The sequence below is a fragment of the Antechinus flavipes genome, chromosome 4 (assembly GCF_016432865.1).
Source record: "Antechinus flavipes isolate AdamAnt ecotype Samford, QLD, Australia chromosome 4, AdamAnt_v2, whole genome shotgun sequence".
NCBI classification, from domain to species: Eukaryota; Metazoa; Chordata; class Mammalia; order Dasyuromorphia; family Dasyuridae; genus Antechinus; species Antechinus flavipes.
In genome coordinates, this window is record NC_067401.1 from 165,782,536 (window position 1) to 165,802,520 (window position 19,985).

General features: G+C 38.9%; 1 protein-coding gene across 4 annotated transcripts in view; it reads left to right on the forward strand.

Annotated features, from left to right (window-relative positions):
• Nucleotides 1-11,965: 11,965 nt before the first annotated feature.
• Nucleotides 11,966-19,985, forward strand: part of AATK (apoptosis associated tyrosine kinase) — a 207,188-nt gene continuing 199,168 nt past the window's right edge. For 2 of the 4 annotated variants that reach the window (XM_051995392.1, XM_051995395.1), the window contains exon 1: nucleotides 11,966-13,032. In XM_051995392.1, coding sequence (XP_051851352.1) covers nucleotides 12,945-13,032 — 88 coding nt within the window. In that variant the 5' untranslated portion in view covers nucleotides 11,966-12,944. The remainder of the gene's footprint in view (nucleotides 13,033-19,985) is intronic. The other 2 variants (XM_051995393.1, XM_051995398.1) reach the window with 1 other exon arrangement.

The window sequence follows — 19,985 nt, forward strand, 5'->3', positions numbered from 1 at the left end:
AGGAACTCACAGTTTGATGGAGAAGACAATATGTAAACAACTTTGTACAATGTCAGATGCAGGATAAATCAGAAATCATCAACAGAGGCAGGGTACCAGAATTAAGGGGGATGGAGAAAGGCTTCTTCTAGAAGTCTTGGGAGGAAGCCAAAAAAGTCAGGAAGTGTTGATGAGGAAGGAATGTATTCCAGGAATAAGTGAACAACCAGTGAAAATGTCCAGAATTGGGAAATGGAATATAATGGGTGAGGAATAGTAATTAAATCAGTGTCTTGGATTTTGGAGAGGAATAACTTAGTTATAAAAGGATAAATGGATCAGGTTGTGAAGGATTTTAAAGGTCAAAAGAAAGAATTTTATATTTGATCATAATAAAGAGGCTTTGGACAGACTTCACATCCAATCCAAGATTTCAATCAAGATGCAGCTGAAAGTTTTGCTGTTCTGGGTCAGAGGGGCTTCCAGGAATAAAGAGGGGATTATCCCTCTGCATCCTGATTAGGTCACCTCTGGAGTTGTTGAGAGTCATTTGAATCATAGCTGACTCTTCATGGCCTCATTTGGGATTTTCTTGGCAAAGATACTGGAGTGGTGGGTCATTTCTATTCTGATTCATTTTACTGCCCTCAACTCTGAGCCACAGTTTAGGAAGGATATTGATGAAATGCCCACTGGAGGGCAATCTGGATGGTGAAGGCCTTGAAACCCTATCACACGAGACTCAGATGAACAAACTAGAGAGATTTAGGCCAGAGAAGAAAAAGATCATTTTTGGTGTGGGCCAGGGTGTCTTGGAAGGTTACACATTCAGGAGAAATTAGATTTTTCTGTTTGACCACCAGAAGTTACAAAGGAGACCGTTTAGGCTCACTGTCAGAAGAAAATAACAAACTTTCTTTTTTTAATTTTTAAAAATCAAACTTTTTAGTTGTATAAATGTGGATACCTATTTTGGACTTAACATGTATTTTTACCATGTTTAACATATATTGGATTATATACCATTTAGGGGAGGGGATGGGGGAAAGGGGAAGAAAAAAACACAAGATTTTTCAAGAGTCAGTATTGAAAAAATTATCCTTGTATATGTTTTGAAAATAAAAAAACTTCAATTAAAAAAAGGAAATTTTAAAAAATCAAACTTGTATTGATGTAACCACATTAGCAATAGCTTTTCCAAAACCACAAATCTTTTCTACCATCAGTTTTAATGGTTTCAGGTACATATATAATCAAGTGAGCAACTTAAAAAAAATCATATCTACTGCTCCTTCTATCCACTTGCAATGCAAAATAGGAAGAATTTAATTTCTCATTTAATTGATTGCAAAAGTTTTGACACATGAGCAATTCTTCTTCAACCATATCATCTTTTTTTTTAATTAAAGTTTTTTATTTTCAAAACATATGCTTGGATAAACTTTCAACACTGACCCTTGCAAAACCTTGTGAACAACAAACTTTATAATAATTAAAGCTATTTAAAAGTAGAATGGGTTAGCCTATGAAGATGGAGATCTTCAAGCAGAGGCTGGCTGCTTGTCCCATATGTGACAGTGGGGATTTCTTTCAAGGAAGAAAAATTTGGAAAACAAAGTCTTATAAGGATGGAAAATCTTGTAAAATAAAATGTTATTGAAAAATTTTTAAAAAATTTTGAGTTCCAAATTTTTCCCTCCCTCCCCAAGGCAGCATGCAATTATATATAGGCAATATATGTATAATCATTTTAAACATATTTCTATATTAGTCATGTTCTTAAAGAAGAATCAGAAGAAAAGTGAAAAACCATAAGGAAGGGAAAAAAAGCAAATTTTTAAAAAGTAAAGATAGTATGCTTTGGTCTGCATTCAGACTCCATAATCATTTCTCTGGATTTGGATGGCATTTTCCATCACAAGTCTTTTGGAACTGTCTTGGATGACTATTGCTGAGAAGAGCTAAGTCTATCATAGGGGCTGTTACTGTGTACAGTGTTTTCCTGGTTCTGTCGCTTCACACAAGCATCAGTTTATAGGTCTTTCCAGATTTTTCTGAAATCTGTCCAGAAGGAATAAGTTGGCAGAGATTGGAAATTGGGAGACTATTTCAGGAGAGGGGTAGTAATAGCCTAAGCTAGGTCTGAATGTGGAGATAAGGAAAAAAAGGTGAGAGATATTATAGAGATAAAATCAAGAGTTCATGGTAAATGATTGGGTGAGAAAGAACAAAGAGTCAAAATTTACACTGATTAGAAGGATGCTACTGACCCTCAAAAGAAGTGGCTCTTTTTCCTATGGAAAGTCACTCTATTGATCTCAGTTTTCTCCTCTAAAAAATAGGGATAATAACCACCTTGCTTACCTCATAGGATTGCCAGGAAAAGCAAATGAGATAATATATTTAGAGCCAGGATGTGGTCAGGACAGAACATACCCCTGGTCTTCCTGGCTTCAAAGCTCAATCGATCCACTGGGTCAATCTGCCCTTTTTGGGAGTTACTTCTTCCAGTGAATCACAAGTTCTCTACCATTTCTACTCTCTATAAACCGAGATTGGGATTTTCTTGGCAATCATATAAATCATCATATACAGGAAAGCATCAAAATTATATTGGAAAACATAATGCAGCAGACCAAAAGCTTAGAGACTACTCAGAGCTCTTGCTATGATTCATTTTGAATCTTTTATTATTTTTTAAGAAGAAAAACAGCAATGTAGCATCATAGATACAAATATGGCCTCAGAATCCAGCCCCATTATTAATCATCCGGGATGGTGAACAAGTCACTTAATCTCTCAGTGTCCCAGGTAATTTCCTAAGACTTTAAGTTGCTAAGAAGGTGCCAGGGGAGTTTCTCTCCCTAGAGTTCTTTATCCCAATGAAATCATAGTTCCATATACAAATAAACAAAAAGAGAGTCAGTCACAAGATCATAGATGGAATGAGTACCAAAATACCATCAAAATGAAATTGGAAATAATCTTTTCTCTTTAAACTTTTTTGTTATAAGCAATAACTATTAATAGAAATAAATAATCAAATAAATACACAAAATGAAATACAAAAATATCATCCCAAATATTTGGATTTTAACAAGGAAGATCCAAAGGAACCAATAAATTACAAAGAAAATTATTTCCAGTTTTGCTGAAAGTTCTCTTAACTTTTGACTTTCAAAACTTTTGTTTTCATGCCTTTTTTCCTTTTTAAAATCAAATTACATTTATTTTTTCTTTCTTTCCTTTAAAAAAATAAAATTACATAATAATTTTGTTGTAGTTATGAAAGGAATAGCACATTGTGCAGGTAGATTTGTAATTTCATGGAAAATCTTTTTTTTTTAATTGTATAATCTTATGGAAATGCTTGTTTTATCCCATAAATTAAAAATAAAAAAAATTTAATTCATGTAGTTGTTATCTCTGTATATCTATGTGGCTATATCTGTATTCATCTATTTATCCACACACTTTGGGTTTTGCTCATTTTATCCTCTACCCTCTTTATATGTGTTTGTTTGGTATGTTAGATTATAAGCACTGTGATTGTAGAAACTGTCTCTTCTTATATCTCCAATTGTTTAGCACATTTTAGGCATTTAATTAATTATTTTATTAATTATTATTAATAAATGTTGCACTTAAATGTTTTCTTCAACTATTATTGATAAATGTTACATTTAGTAAATAATGGTAGTTAATAAATGTTGCATTAAATGGCTATTGTTGATAAATATTACACTTAACACATGGTTATTATCAATTATTAATAAATGTTGCACTTAATAAATGTTCATTAATTATTATTAATGAATGTTGTACTTAGTAAATGCTTATCATAAATGATTATTAAGTGTACTTTAATATTTATTATTGATTATTAATAATTGTACTTAGTAAGTTTATTATTATTATTAATAAATGATGTACTTAATAAACATACATTACTAATTAGCATTAATAAATGGTGCACTTAATGAATATTAAGCATTAATTATTATTAATGAATTTTGTACTTAAATGTTTATCATAAATGTATATTAAATGTTGATACTTAATATTTATTATTATTAATAAATGTACTGTGTTTATTATTATTAAATTATGCACTTAATAAATGTCTGTTATTAATTATTATTGGTAAATGATGCATTTGGTAAATGTTCATTATGAATTATCATATTAAGTTAAATTATATTATGTTATGTTATGTTATATTATATTATATTATGTGTTGTTTGCTGAGTTGATTCTAGCAGTTCCCACCTGTTTGATTGACACAAACTCTGGACTTTGCTGAAATGGAAATCTGAGAAAAGCAAAATCATTGACTTCATCTCCATCTATTAGACAAAGTTTAACTGCTACAAACAGGCTACACAAGAAGGGGGCCAAGAAACCCAGAATCTAACCTTGATGAGAACCTTGACAAGAGACCAAGACTTGGTAGCCTGGAGGGCAGTTGGGAGGACAACAAAGATGGGCTGGTGGGTGGTGATCTAATGGATAGTCAGGGGGAAACCCCGCTCTCCCACTTCAGCCCATGACAGATTCCCTAAGAAAGGGTTAGTGACACAGATGAAGTCACAGAGAGCAACGGGGCTTGATCAAACACAGACAGAAGAAATCTGCTGAAGGTGACACAATTTCAAGATTCATGTAGATCAGTTTTTGAGAGCTCTCAAAAGAGAAGATGCCATCAAGGACAGAAACATTCATAGATATTGTTTTTATTCCTGCCCTCCACATAAAAAATATAGCAACCAAATATATAATATATAAATTTTACAATGTTTACCTTATATTATATAAATATAATAATTATATTAAAATATAGCAACCCTAACCCCGAGCAACTACAGACCCATATCCCTGCTTTCTCATTTGCGTGTGTAGTGCTCCATCTGAAGGCTGCTCTTCCTGAGTTTAAATCTGGCTTCAGCTGTGTGCCCTGGGTAAGACCTTAACTCAGCTTGGTTTCCTCATTTGTACAATGATCTAAACCCCTCCAGTCCCTTAGCCAAGAAATCCCCAGTGGGGCCGCAGGATTGGCTGGACTGACCCCCTTCTGATGTCATTCCCATTTACACTTTCAGTCTGGGTTCCTAGAGGGCGCTGTCACTCTAAGGTAGATAGTTATTCTTATTACTGTTGATGGCAAGCCCCCACCAATGTGGTTCTAGTAATAATCAGCCAGTAGATTCAATTGGCTCCCGGCAAAAGGCATTTATAAAGATGGTAGAATAAGAGATACAAAACATTCACCATCAATGTTCTGGGGATACACTGTCACACAAATACACAAAATTTGGGCTCAAATTTAAAATAGAATTTAAAGTGAGACAAATGTTTAGGGAACACCTGTGTCCTGAGGCTTTGGAATCGCTCCCTCACAAATGCTGGAAATAAATACAGGATCTATGACAGAGGTGATTACTATATAACTTTATTTAATAATTGATCAAGATATAAAACAGGGAGGCACATGCTAACCTAAAATGTTTGCCAGTATTGCGGGTAATGTCTTGTGCAGAATCCAAGAAAAAGATGGCTTCTCCATTGGTAACAAGATCCTCAATTTATAGATGACAGTTTCATAATTGCATTGAACTCTAGAAAGACTTTTCAGAATAATTGATGGCAATAATAAAAGTTTGGTCCAGCCATTCACAAAGAAAAGCAAAATGGATTTTAAAAATTACCCACAATGTTACCTAAACTGTTGAAATATTCCATTGACATGTATATTTTAGATAGGCACTACAGATAGACAGGGACCTATAATCAAGAAGAACAACTTGGATCATATGTGGGAAATTGTGCAGTGTTTTTGTGTCCCAAACTGCCCCAAACTATGGAAAATGACAATCAGTGTTCTCCTTGTGATACTGAAAGCCTGCCATATAAATACCACTGTCTTAGAAGGAAAAAAATACAAACAACTCAAAACATGCATTTGAAATATTCATGATGGTATAAATAGGATGCAGCTTGTTATTGACAATGATTTGTACAGGAGAATGGTACAGAAAACTTAGGGCAGCTAGGAGGCATAGTGGATAGATTTTTGAATCAGGAAAACTCATCTTCATAAGTTTGAATCTTACCTTAGACATTTATTAGCTATGTTTTCTCAACTATAGAATGAGTTGGAGAAAGAAATGACAAACTGCTCCAGTATCTTTGCCAATAAAAACCCAAATAAGATCATGACTGAAACAACCCAACAACAATGACAACATAAAAGACATTACTGAAGATAAATATGTAGAGGAAAAGAAGTATGCTGTCTCATAGAGAAGCAATATGATCTAATAAAAAGATAAACACTTGGGACCAAAATCAAACAAATTTGGGTTCAAAGTCCAGTTCTAGTACTTACAAGGTGTGGGATTATGGGAAAGTAACCTAACTTTCCTAAAGATTCAGTTTCTTCAGTGAATATTTTCTAAAGTTCAAAATGGTGTCATAAGGCAGCTAGTTGTCATAGTGGATTGCACTCTAGATTTGGAATTAGGAAGATGTAAGTTTGAATCCTATTTATTAGTTGTGTGACCTTGTACTAATCAATTAAGCTCTTATCTTGGGTTTTCCTCTCTGAAAAATAGGAACAACAATGCCTGGGTGATTGTGGAAATCAAATGAGATAATTTATGGTAAGTGCTTTGCAAATTTTAAGAGCTATATAAATATTAGCAATAAAAAGTACTAAATAAATATTACAATCATAATTGAAAATTTTATTATGAATTTAACAATCATCTATAAACATTTTCATATACAAAGAAAAAAGAATATTATATGTGAAAGCATGTATTTCTGGTGTATACAGTTACAGAGATGGAGAGACAGAAAAATATGGAGAGAGATGTCTCTAGTTTATTAAATAATACTTAATAATCAATAAGTTAGAGTGGGGACTATGAGTGGAATTGCTTAATTAATGAGATGTTGAAATCTAGTAACTAATAAGAAAATATCTACTCATACTACGAGACTGGCCTAACTCAGGATGATGAGAAGGAATGTGGCACAGCCAGGTAGCCAGGTGATAGGGCTTACCTTGAAGCGATGGCTACTCAATTCTTCAGGTAATCTGCCATATAGAAAAGGGGAATTAGATTTGCTTTACTTGGACCCAAAGAGATGATCTGGGATCATCCAGTGAAGATTTAAGTGGTAGATTCTGATTTGCTAAAGGAAGAGGAAACATCCCCAACAATTAGGGCTATCAAAAGTGAAACTGGTCTGCAAGACCTGAATTTAAATATAGCCTCAGATACTTATCAGCCACGCTTTGTGTGATCCAAACCATGTAACCCATGTTTGCCTCAGTTTCCTCAACTGTAAAGTTGGGATAATAACAGGACCTATCTCAAAAGGTAGGCAACTCATTAGAAAAGATTTCCTGATAATAAGAATTAGAACTTATGGTTACTCTTTTGGGAATGTTTAAGGAACACACACACACACACACACACCCCTTTGATCTGAATTCATTCCATCATTCAGAGTTTCTTTGAAACTTGGAGAGTCTGTGCTGAGTTTGAACCCTGTGTTGATTCAATAAATATGATTTGACTTAACTAATGAGAAAAGCTGGATTAAGTGGTCTGCTGACAGAATGACCAATGATATTGGTAAGGAAACTGTGGAGGAGGAGGAGGAAGATGAGAGAAGGAAAAAGAGAAGGAGGGGGAGGAGGAGAAAGATGAGGAAGAGAAGAAAGAAGAAGCAAAGCAGAAGCAGCAGGAGAAGAAAAAGAAGAAGAAGAAAGAGAGGAGGAGGAGGAAGAGGAGAAGGAGGAGGATGAGAAGGAGGAAAAGAGGAAGGATTTTACCTACAGTCATACAGCATGGAATTGATCCCAGCTTAGGACTGAGGTACTCCATCTCCTAGCCCATATCCTAACTCAATAATCATAAGAATTCTCCTTTTCTAATGAGTGAGTTTTTGTTCCTTCAAAGGACTAGAATCAGAATCTTGGAGTCAGAAGGGGCCCAAGAGGCCATTTGAACAGGAATTCCTTTCCCTTTAGCAAGTGCTCTCTCAAGTCTCCACTTAGAGAACTCCAGTCACAGAGAACTCACCACCTCCTGAGGTAGAAGGGAACAAGCATTTAAGTGTCTAGAATGGATGCCAAGCACTATGCTAAACACTGCGCGAACATTGTCCCATTTAACCCTCACAGCGACCCTAGGAGGCAGGTGCTGTTGTTACGCTCATTTTATAGTTGAGGAGACCAAGAGGAGCGTAGGTTAGACACAGCTACAGTGTCTGTGGCTGAATTAGAACACAGGTCCCCCGACTCCAAGCCCATCTTTTTATCCACTGTACCCCCTCACCACGATCTGGTCTGGCCTCTAATGTACATCCACACCCCAGGCTTGCCCAAAGGTCCTCAGCAGGATGTGGCAGGGCAGGAACCAGAATCCAGGTGTTCGGCTCTCACACTGTTATTCTTTCTACTTCCAAGCTCAGATTTCTCCTATGGCATTTAAAACTCTTCACCAAGAACCGCACTTTCATTCTTAGAAGGGCAAGTCTCTGCTTGAACTTGTGAAGGCTAGTGATGGCTTCCTGGAAGACCAGACAGAGTGTGTGTTGGTGAAGATTTGGGTAACAGTAGCAAGAGGAAGAGTCAGAAGTCTCTTCCCTTCTGCTTGCTAAAGGGAATCAATCTGTAGCTGCTCTGAAGCCAAGGACTTTACTGTCTAGGTTTTTACAGCCATCAGCCCTCCACATTAAGTGAGATGGAGGTCCAACACCCAAGCAACTATTATCACGCATTTCTATAGTGCCAGTGGAAGTGGGGAGAAAAAGCAAGTGGGATGATTTTCACATGGAAAATAAGGAAATGGGATGGCCAGAAGGTGAGAAAAAGTGATAGGATTTTTGTTTCACTTAAAAAGAAAAGTATAGAACTGCTGCTTATACTTAATAAACTCCAAGTCTCAGTTTTTTTCATCTGTAAAAATATAATCAGGATAATCTACCCATTAATAGGCCATCAGTCTATTAATTAATTAATTAAGGAGCTAGCCTGGAAGCTAGGAAGACCCTACCTCTGACAGACTAGCCCTGTGAGCCCTTTGAGCAAGCCACTTATCCCTTCAAAATTTAATGCAGCTTTCTAGAGCTTAAATTTGCAGAGAAAATGCTGACTTGCATTGGTAAGAGACACTTCTTCACCTGGGAATTTTCTCTTCCAGTACAATCACAGACCCCATCCCTTTCTCCTGCTCCATCTACCCCACAGGATTATTGTGAAGTTTAAATGAGATGATTTTATATGTGTATTGTGTATGTGTATGACGTTTAAGTGGGATGATTATATATATGTACACACACACACACACACACACACACACACACACACACTACCAAAACAGGGGCTCTTAATTTTAACTTCTTGGAGGTCCATGGATATATTTAAGAGTTTCTATGAACTTGGATAGGGAGAAATTCCAATTTCTTTTTGTGTCCCCTATTAACTGAGATACTTGAGAATAGGGACTGTTATATTTTTTGTACCTCCAGGGCTTACCACAATACCTGGGATATAGTATGTACTTAATACATACCTGTTGATTTTCATTAAACTCTAACTCAAATTTAGCATTTTCTTCAATTATTTAATAATATTATTTTGAGAAGAGGTCCATAGGCTTCAACAAACTGCCAAAATAGGTTAAGAACCCTTGACTTGAGAAAAGGTTGGGATATGGAATAAGATGACTTAGGTTAACAGCAGCAACAACTACAACAATAGGTAGAATTTAAATGATATTTTATAGGTTTATAAACTCTTACAAATATTTTTCTCCCAACAACCTTGGGAGTTGTGTTATTATTACACAAACACACACACACACCCCTTATTTTATATATGGGACAAATCTTAGGCAAATAGAGTTTAAATGACTACATTTGAATTCATCTTTTCCTGATATCCAGGTTCACTGATGGTAGCTAGTTTGGGCTACTTCTTTTATAAGAAGAAAACCCCTAACTCAATTCCTTTGCAGATGTAGAAGGTTCATTGAATGTGTTTTCAGACTTTTTGGATGTATTAAAAGGAGCATTTTAAATGGCATAGATAGTGTGTCCTAGATTTGGAGTCAGGAAGACCTGAGTTCAAATGTGGACTTAGACAATTACTAGTTGTGTAAACCTGGGCAAGTTACTTTACCTATCTGCCTCAGTTCCCTCATCTGTAAAGTAACAATAATACACCTAGCAGCTAGGTGGTACAGTGGATAGAGAGCACTGGGATTGAAATTAGAAAGATTGATCTTCCTGAGTTGAATTCCAACTTCAGACATTTACTTGCTGTGTGACTCTGGGCAAGTCACTTAATCCAATTTGCCCCAGTTCCTCATGTGTAAAATGAGCTGGAGAAGGAAATAGCAAACCATTCCTGGATCTTTGCCAAGAAAACCCCAAAATGGGGTCATGAAGAGCCTGACTGGACTGAAACAATTTAGCAAAAATAGCACCTACCTCCAAGATTGTTGTGAGGATAAAGTGAAATAAAAGGCAAGCCACTTTACGAACTTTAAAGCATTATGTGAATACTAGCTACTACCATTAATTGTTTTTTGCTGACTTTTATCTTCTCAAAAAATTTTAAGTTTTATATATATAGGATGCTTCTCTAGGAAGAGAAGGGGGATAAGAGTCCTAAGCTCTCTCCCTACCCCTTATCTGTGTGATCTTAGGCAAGTCATTTCCCATCTGTAAAAAAGGAGGAAGTGGGATTGGATCTAGAACGATCTCCAGGGACTCCTCTAACTCTAAGACCCTTAGGCCTGGGCCATTTAGAACCAAAGCTAGCTGGGTCCAGGGCAGGTTGGGGTGGGAAGAGGAAAAAGAAGAGAAGGAGAAGGAAGAGGGGAGAGAAAAGGAAAAGGGGGAGGGAGGAAGAAGAGAAGGGGGGTGAACAAGGGAAGGGGAGAGGGGGAGGAAAAGAGGAAAAGGAAAGGGAAATGGAGAAGAGGGTGAACAAGGGAAGGAGAGAGAAGGAAAAAAATGATGAGCAGAAGGGTATGAGGAAGGAGAAAGAGAGGGAAGGGAGAAGAGAAGGGGACGAGAGTTTGGGGGAGGAAAGAGAGAAGAGGAAGGGAAAAAGAAAAGGAGGAGGGAAGAGGGTGAACAAAGGAAGAGAAGAGGGAGAGAGAGGGAAAGGAGGTGGATAGAAGGAGATGAGGGGGGAGGAAAAGGGATGGGTAGAACGTGATGGGGAAGAGGGGAAAGGGAAGGGAGAAAAGAAGGGAGGAGTTTGGGGGAGAAAGGAAAAGGAATGGGGAAGAGAAAAGAGGAGGGGAGAGGGAGAAAGGCATGAAGAAGGAAGGAGAGAGAGGAGAAAAGGGGGATGAATGAGAAGGGGTAAGGGGATAGAAAAAGGAGGAAGGGAAGGGACAAGAGAAAGGGAGGAAAGAGTTGGGGGAGAAAGGGAGAAAAGGAATGGGGAAGGGAAGGGAGGAGGGGAGAGGGTGAGGAGGATGAACCAGGGAAGGAAAGAGGGAGAGGAGGAAAAGGGATGGGTAAGAAGGAGTGAGGGAGGAGGAAGGGGAAAGGGAGAAAAGAAGGGAGGAGAGAATTTGGGGGAGGAAAGGATGAAGAGAAAGGAGGAGAGAGGGAGAAGAGGGTGAACAAGGGAAGGAGAGAGGTAGAGGAAAAAAAGGGAATGGCTAAGAAGAAGTGAGGGAGAAGGAAAAGGGGGAAGAGAAAGAAGAAGAGAAGGAGGAGAGGAAAGTGGGATATAGAGAGAGGGCAAGAGGAGGGGGAGAAGGAGCTCGCCGGGACAGGGGAAAGAGGCGGGGAGGAAGACACCTGGACTGGAGGGGCTGGCACGCGCCACGGACCGCGCAAGCTCCGCCTCCCCGCGCCCCCCCCCTCCATTTTCCCCCCTTCTCTCTGCTCCCCCCCCACCCCCAGCACCCTCGCCGCCCCCGCAGCCGCTGCTGCGAAATGATGCAAGATGGCGCTGCTGCTGCTGCCGCCGCCGCTGCTGTCGGGGTCAGCACTGGAACAGCTCCTGCTCTTTCATTTTCATAAACACTTGCTGCCTCCGCCGCCGCCGCCGCCGCTGCCTCCGCCGCTGCTGCTGCTGTGACTTCTCCCTCCCGCAGCTCCCTCCTCTGCCTCTTTGGGGGCGGTTTCTTTCTTTATTACCAACTCCCCCCTCCTTCTTCTCCTCCTCCCGGAAACGGGCGGCCACAATGATTTATTATTAATTATTATTGTTGTTCTTATGATTATGATGACTTTGAGCCCCAAAGGCTCTCCCCCTCCCCTCTGTAGGAGGTGCCGCACAAAGGGCACAGTGTGAAGAGCCGCAGCTGGGGGTGGGTGCTAGCCGCATCCCAAACTTGCAACGTGTGTGCGTGTGCGCGCGTGTATGCGCGCGCGCGTGTTTGTATTCAGGGATCGCTCCGTGTGTGAGTGTGTGGGTGTGCTTGCGCGCGTGTGCATGCCTCCTGGTTTTTTTTTTTTTTTCACCCCCTTATTGGAAGCAAGGAGAAATCTCTGTCTCTCTACTTAGATATATTTTTTCGGATTGCACCAGTCCAGGGGCTGCCCTGCTGCTGCAGAAGCAAAGGCACTTTTCCCATAGTGGAAGAGAGAGAGAGAGGGAAAAAAAAGACAGAGGGAGAGCGGGAGAGAGACGGCACCCTCAGGCCTCTTTTCTTTGGGGATCTTGGCGGGGGTAATTCTCTAAAAATACCTGCGAGCAGGAGATGCATTAGAATAAAATGGAGGAGGGGTTGCAGCAGTGATTCGCGGTGTTATTTTCATTTGGCTCCAATGCAACTCCTGGGGCAGTGATCATCCAGGGCTCTATTCTCCCTCCCTTCCCCTCCCCCCAGCTTCTTTTTCCCTCCTCTTTTATTATTTTTTTCACTTTTGCTTTTTGCTTTTTGTTTTTTTAAACCGACATTTCTCTCCTATGCTTTGCCATGAGAATGTCCGCCAAGCTCCTTGCCCTAGTCATGTGGTCTTCGTTTTTCAACCCCAGTTTTGCATTCAGCTCCCACTTCGATCCTGGTAAGTCCTGCCTGGTTTTGGTTCGCTAGTTTCTGTTCACAGTTGATTTTTCTTGGCCTTCTGATTCTTTTTGAGTTTGGTTTGGTTGGAGATTGACTGCCCCTGTTGGCTTGCTAAGACTGCCCACCTCAACCCCTTTGGTCTGGTTGCCTTTCCCTGCTGATGGTGATGTTTTCCTTTGGAGCAGGTTTCCCCCAGAAACCCTGCAAGAATTGTTGACGGTTGTTATCATTATAATTCTTATTATTATCAGGATTAGAAGGTTTTTTTTTTTTTTTTGCATGGAATTCTCTTCCTCACCCTGACCAGGGTTAGCAGAAAAATAGACAGCAAGTTGGGTCGTGGGTTTTTTTTTTTAAGGCCCATTGCATTTCACAGTGATGTGGTGGGACTTGTGAGGGGACCTACATACCAGCACAGCACATCCGAGGTCTTTTAACTGTGACAGTTCTTTAGAAGAAAACTTCCTTGGATATGAGGTAACTGAAATCATAGAAAACGTGGTGTTTCCATCGCTGAGACTCCCACCACTCTGTTAGAGCTTTGTTTTGGTTCCTTTGGTATCATTGGTCCCCAATTTCTGATCATTGCACATTGAGGAAGACATGGGAATTAAGGTGGTTGTGTTGTGTGTGAGTGTATATACACACACACACACATAAGTGTTTATATGGAACTAAGGTTGTGTATTTATGTGTATATCTATATATCTATATGTATATATGTGCTTCAGTTTCTTGTCTTTTCACTGGCATGAGGCTAGCTATTTGCCTTCTCCCCCAAATCAGTTGGCAAGCCTCTGAGTCCAAACTGAAGAGTGATTATAACTGCCAATCCTGATAGATTGTACAGTGGTGTGTGGGGGTGCAGCAACAATAGTGGTGATAAAACACCAAAGCCCCAAATAAACTTTGGGATTCTATATCCTTTCTCTGGAGATCTATCGGGGATTTCCTGTTGCATGAAGCCAGAGATTGATTTTCCTTGGTAACCCTTTCTCTTCTTTCTGAGGGCCCTTTCTAGCCTGGAAGGGACATACATGGGTGATGAATTCAGATCAAATAGCTTTGGTCAGTGGTTCTGTAGTTGGGGCTGCTCTCACCTGAGGTACTGACCAGATTCCAATTTCTCCAACCTTTCCCAAGCATTCCTGTGCTTTTCCACAAACTGTCTTATATTTGCATTCTTGGGCCTGGCTGTATGGAAAGAGGGACCGGCAGTGATGTGTGTGTATATACGTGTGGGGGGAGCCCAACAGCATCTCTCAGGAAATATTTTTATTTACTTTCTCATTGCCTTATGCTTTCTGACTTGTGTGGTTCATTTTCCTAAGATCCTACTAGAACACATCCTGTTTGAAAAATATATTCATTCTCTTGGGGAGATAAACAGGAGTTTTCTTGGAATATATTTTAAATGTCATAAGTTCTTAGGCTGAAATTATCAAGTAATGACACCTCGTGTTTTCCCTTTATGAACTCTCTTGGCTCATTTATTTGGATGGAGATTGTAGGCGGGTTGCCTTCTACCTGTCACCTTAGGGGATATATGGGAATCCCAGGGGACTGACTGAATCTGAAGGCATTTATTTAATGTAAAATGTATTGGGAAAGGAAAAGGAATTAGGGGTGGGGGAATCCCTCACCACAAACCTTTACCCTTCCACTGCAATTCTGAAATACCATTTGGTTTAGAATTCTGTTACCCTTTTATGGAAGGGATATTCTTTGGGAGTGTACCCTTAAATTGTGAAACAGTTCAGTTTAAGATTCTGCATTGTTACGCTTTCATGGAAGGGATATTTTTGAGAGTGTACCCTTAAATTGTGAAACACAGTTCAGTTTAGGATTCTGTGTTTTACCTTCTCCTGGAAGGGATATCTTTTGAGAGTATACCCTTAAATTTCAGACTAAAAGTACCCTGTTAGGTCCTGTGCTTTCCAATGCAAAATGAGGAGGTGGGTTGAAACAGCTACTGTATCACTGTAAATTGGGGCCCCAGATGCCTTTAAATGAAAGGGGAAATTAGCTTTTGGGGCCTGAACTAATCTTCAGGGGCTGTGTCTTTCTCTTCTGGTCCTGGATCCTTCCGTGGCAGCTGTTCCGAGGCCCTGGATGCTTTGGGGATGGGGAATAAGCAGGCCTTGCATCCATAGGGTGTAGGTAGGAGCTGTATCTCTCTCCTTTTCTGTCTTTTCTAGTACGTAAGCTATTCTCTCCTCCCCACCCAGTAAGCTCTTCTGAGCCAATCTCTGGCACAGAGGGCTGCCTGAGACAGTTTCAGATAAATCCTGAACTGTTCGATTCCCTGCTCCAGCATCATTCCCAGACATATTCCCAGCACTCTAAGCTTCATCCAGCTGTGTAAGAAGCAGAAGTCGGTGTTGCTGACTGAGTGTAGAATGAATAGCAATAGATTGTCTAGGAAAGAGAGTCTTTTAAAAGGGTGCAGTTAGAGGTGGGCAGAAGAGATTAAAAAAGGCCCAGAGATTGGAGAAAATTTCTTGTTCCTTTGATTGCTCTTTATAGAAGCATATGAAATATATGTTGGATTTGATTACCACTCTTGACATCTGTGTGTGTTCGAGGTGGGGGCAGGGGAAAAAATTTTCCCCCCTCTTTTGGAAAAAATGACTTCTTAAGCCTCTCTCTTACATTTTGTGTAAACAACTGTGATTAGTATAATTATACAGTGTCAATGTAGTGATTAAAGAAGAAAAAATAGTTGTCAATGGGAAGGAGACTTCTTTTTCTAACAAAGTTAAAAAAAAGAATACTTTGAAATGGATTCTTTATTTTATTTGATGCTGCATTACCCCTGATGGTGTGGGTGTGTGTATGGGGAAGGAGGGGCTGAGATCTGTTTATTCATCCTTAATTCCTACATGAGACAGGTCTTGACCCCCTCTGACCTCAGTTATATGGATCAGGTGGAAAGGTCAAGGATAGAGGGAAGAAGGCTAATTTGGAGACACCACTTTATGAGATTGGATAAATGGAAGGATAAATATCCCTAGAACTTCATGCTTAATCCCTCAAGTTGGTGTTTGGGGAGCAAATTCAAAAATTTGCTCAGTGGGTAAGATTGTAGAGAAGAGTTAGTACTCCTAAAATAGATACTTTACAAGTATTTATTTTAAGCACCCTCTATGTACCCTGCACTGTGCTAATCTCTGGGGATACAAAGAAAAGCCAAACTAAAACCAAAAAAACCAAAACCCTAAACATACAAAAAACAGACCCTCATCTCTTGGAGCTCTTAGTTTAAGCTAGGGAAATGGGGAGGGGAGGGAGAAGAACATGCAAACAGCAATGTACAAATAGGATTTTATACACAGGGTAAATTAGGGATCGTTTTAGAGGGAAGGTATTAAGATTATGTAGAAACTGCATAAGGCTTCTTACAGACTGTGGGACTTTAATGAGGTAGCCAGGGAAATTGAGGCAGAAATGAGGGGTGTGGGTTGAGATGATATCTGAACTTTGATCATAGTTTACTGTGTGACCCAAAAGCAATTCATGATTTAAAAGCAATAACAAAACAAAAGCTTTCTTATCTTTTGTGTCTGTTTCTGAGTAATTTCAGAATCATTTTGAGTCCTTGGAGAGAAAAGAGAACTACATGAGATACAGTGACAATGCATGGTTAGATCCTTGCAGAATGAGTGAGTTCTATCAAAAGAAAAAAAATCCAGATTTACCAATAGATTACTTGCTACTAGAATTCTAGAAATCAGTTTCAAGTTGCTAGATTTCCTCATACTAAGAATGCAAGAAATCCCCAGAATCTCCCCTTCCCTCCTCTTCATGATACTCTAGTAAACATCAAGACAAGCATATCCTTTAATTATGAATGTAGGCAACAAACCACAATAGTATGAACAATATCAGTGACTTTGGCAGCAATAGAAATCACAGATATTTTCATGTCACATTATAGTTTCATCATGACTTTGAAATTACTATTTGTACATAGTTATTTATTGCTATTAATTATTAGACATGCTGAAATGTCACATTTAAAATATTTTGGTAACTGAATTTGAATATATTTAGTTTCTTTTGTAATCCTATGTATTTTGTGCATTTAACAATATTATTTTGAGAAAGGGTGCATAGGCTACTAAGGGGAAAGGAAAGAAAGAAACTAACATTTCTATAGTGCCTATTATGGTCCAGGCATTGTTTTAAATGCTTTACGAACATTGTCTCATTTGATTCTCACAACAACCTTTCCAGGTGGGTGCTCTTATTATTTTCATTTTTGCAATTGAGAAAACTCAGGCAAACCAAGATGAAGTAACTTGCCCAGTCATACAATTAGAAAAGTCTTCCTGACTCCAAATCCCCAGCATTGCATCCATTGAGCTATCAGCCACCTCAAAAAAAAGAAAAGGAAAGAAATTCAGAGCCCCTTTTAACTCTAAGATTCTGTGATTCTTCTGCTAGTTTACAAATGATTAGCCGATAGCAATGGATAAGTAGGCTGGGAGTGTGGGGAAGAGGAGAATAGATGTATATGAAAACCTATTAGACTTTAAAGCAAATAGTAATAACTCACTTAACTATAGCACGTTAAGGTATACAAGGAACTGTCTTTGTTTGATTTCTTCCCTTGCAGGTATCCTGGGTGAGGTAGGCAGTGGAAGTATAATTATCCCTTGTTGTACAAATGAGGCCCAGAGAACCCAGGTCATTTGCCACCCATTGTGGCCACTTAGGCTACCTATTAAGTGACACACTAGTACTCTAACTCAGTTCCTCCAAATCAGGTGTTCTTGAAATTAAGATCACTTTGAAATTATGATGTCAATCATTGGGAAACAGTGACTGAGTGTTTATACAGTTTTCCAGGACATGCCACTGACCTGTAATCACTGACCTGTGCTACTAAACAAAAATTTAGAAACAAAGTTAGAGACAGAATGGAGAGAGAAACCTTCCTTGGAGGCTGCATTTATTAAAGAATCAGATAAGGGCTAGAATTCTGTGGGGGAGAGCTCCATGTAATACACAGGGACCAAAAGGAGTAAGCTTTTGGTTCTGTTTTCTTCATTGATTTTCACTTATTCTCCTCTGTCTTCCTCTATCCCTCTTTCTCCTGCATTCCCATACACATATATGCTTAGAAGAGCATGATGGGTAAGAATATAAGAAAAGTCTTTTTATTTTTTTAACTGACTTGGCTGAGATGGAGCTGTTAAAATTTCAGTGTGAATGTTTATACTATTTGGCAAACAAATGAGGGCTCGGCTTATTGTTTTTTTTTTTTTTTTTTTTTGTCTATACTTAAGAAATTGATAGAGATGTTAAAATGCAGATTAAATATAAAAGTGTGTCACACCTGTGTGCATTTTATATTTTTGCAGAGCTGGTTATTTAAAATATTTACAGGTACAGCCCTATCCCCACCCAAGAAATAAGTCAATGGGTAGGGGACTGTATGGGATTTTGTCATTGTATGGGAGCGAATGTGAGATGAATTGGGAAGGGACTTTGTATTCTTGGCTAAACTGGGGTTTTGGCAGAAAGGTGGGAAGTGGAAGATTGTGGGAAGAACTAGGTGTCAGTGGTCTCATTTCTTTCTTGAGTTGGATCTCCCAAATATATATCCTCTTGCTAAATTGAGAACAGAAAAGGGCAATAATAGCATAACATTACTGGCAAGATAAGACTTTTGGGACCACTTTCTTACTGGCCCCTTGCTCCTTTGATTCTCCTGCACAGGAGGATGGATTTAGATATAGGAACATAGTTTATAGGATTTCCAGCTGAAAAGGACTTTGGTAACACCTAATGCATAGCATCCTAGAATTAATCCAAAGGTGAGGATGCTAAGACCCAGAGGAGACTTTTTAAACTGCTAGGTTCAAAATGAAGAATATGAAAGGAGAGTATCATATAGAACAAACCAGTAGTCCAGTCTAGTCTCATTTTTTCAATGTACCCCTCCCTGTTTACTCATGGGTTTGTGCTCCTTCTATACCTTTGCCTAGAAGTCATTCATTCTATGTGTGTGTTTATCTCTTTATCTACCTACCTACCTGCTTATCTATCTGTCTGTCTGTCTACCTATCAATCTATCCATCCATCCATCTATCCATTTTAAATAAAAAGAAATGCTTATTTTCAGTTCTATTATTTCTCTCCCTCCACCCATTGAGAAGGCAAGAAATACCATGCCCATTATACATATGAAGTCAAGTCATTCATTCTATAGTGAGAGTGTATTATGCTTAAAGCAATATACTGGGTGTGGAGGAAGATACAGAGATGCATGAATATCTCAGAGAGGGTATGTTAGTCAGGGAGACAAGACGCTACATACTAAGTTATGAAACACTTCCTCTAGACTTCCTTCTCCATTGAGTCCTCTCCTTGACAGGTAGAGGGATGACTGCTACTTTGAGCTCCAGTGACCCTGTTAGCCACTCCTTACCAGCTCCCATTGGTGTGCTTCCTATTAGCAATTAGCTATAGACGCAATTAGACCTTAGAAAAGGCTTTTTTTCCAAATGGAATAGGATGGTATTTCTATCCTATAATAGCAAAGCATTCCCCTCCCAAATGGAATGTGTTGTCTCATGAAGATACACTTCAAATATTGTGGCAGTGAGACATACACATAGGGAATATATATAGCCAAGAGAACTCCTGGCTTTGGAAGAGCATCCAGGTGGATAGTGATGGAGCACTGAGCCTGGAGTCAGGAAGATCTCAGTAACCTATCCTAGACAAGTCACTTAACATTGTTTGCCTCAGTTTTCTTCACTATAAAATGAAGAGGTTAATAGCGCTTAATTCCCAGGGCTTTTGTGAGGTTCAAATTATATAACATTTGTGAAGAGCTTAGCATAGTACTTGCCGCATAGTACTTGCCACATAGTAGGTGCTTAATAAATGCTTATTCCTTTTCTATCAGTATCCTTTTTTTCTCTTCTAATTGCAGGATAA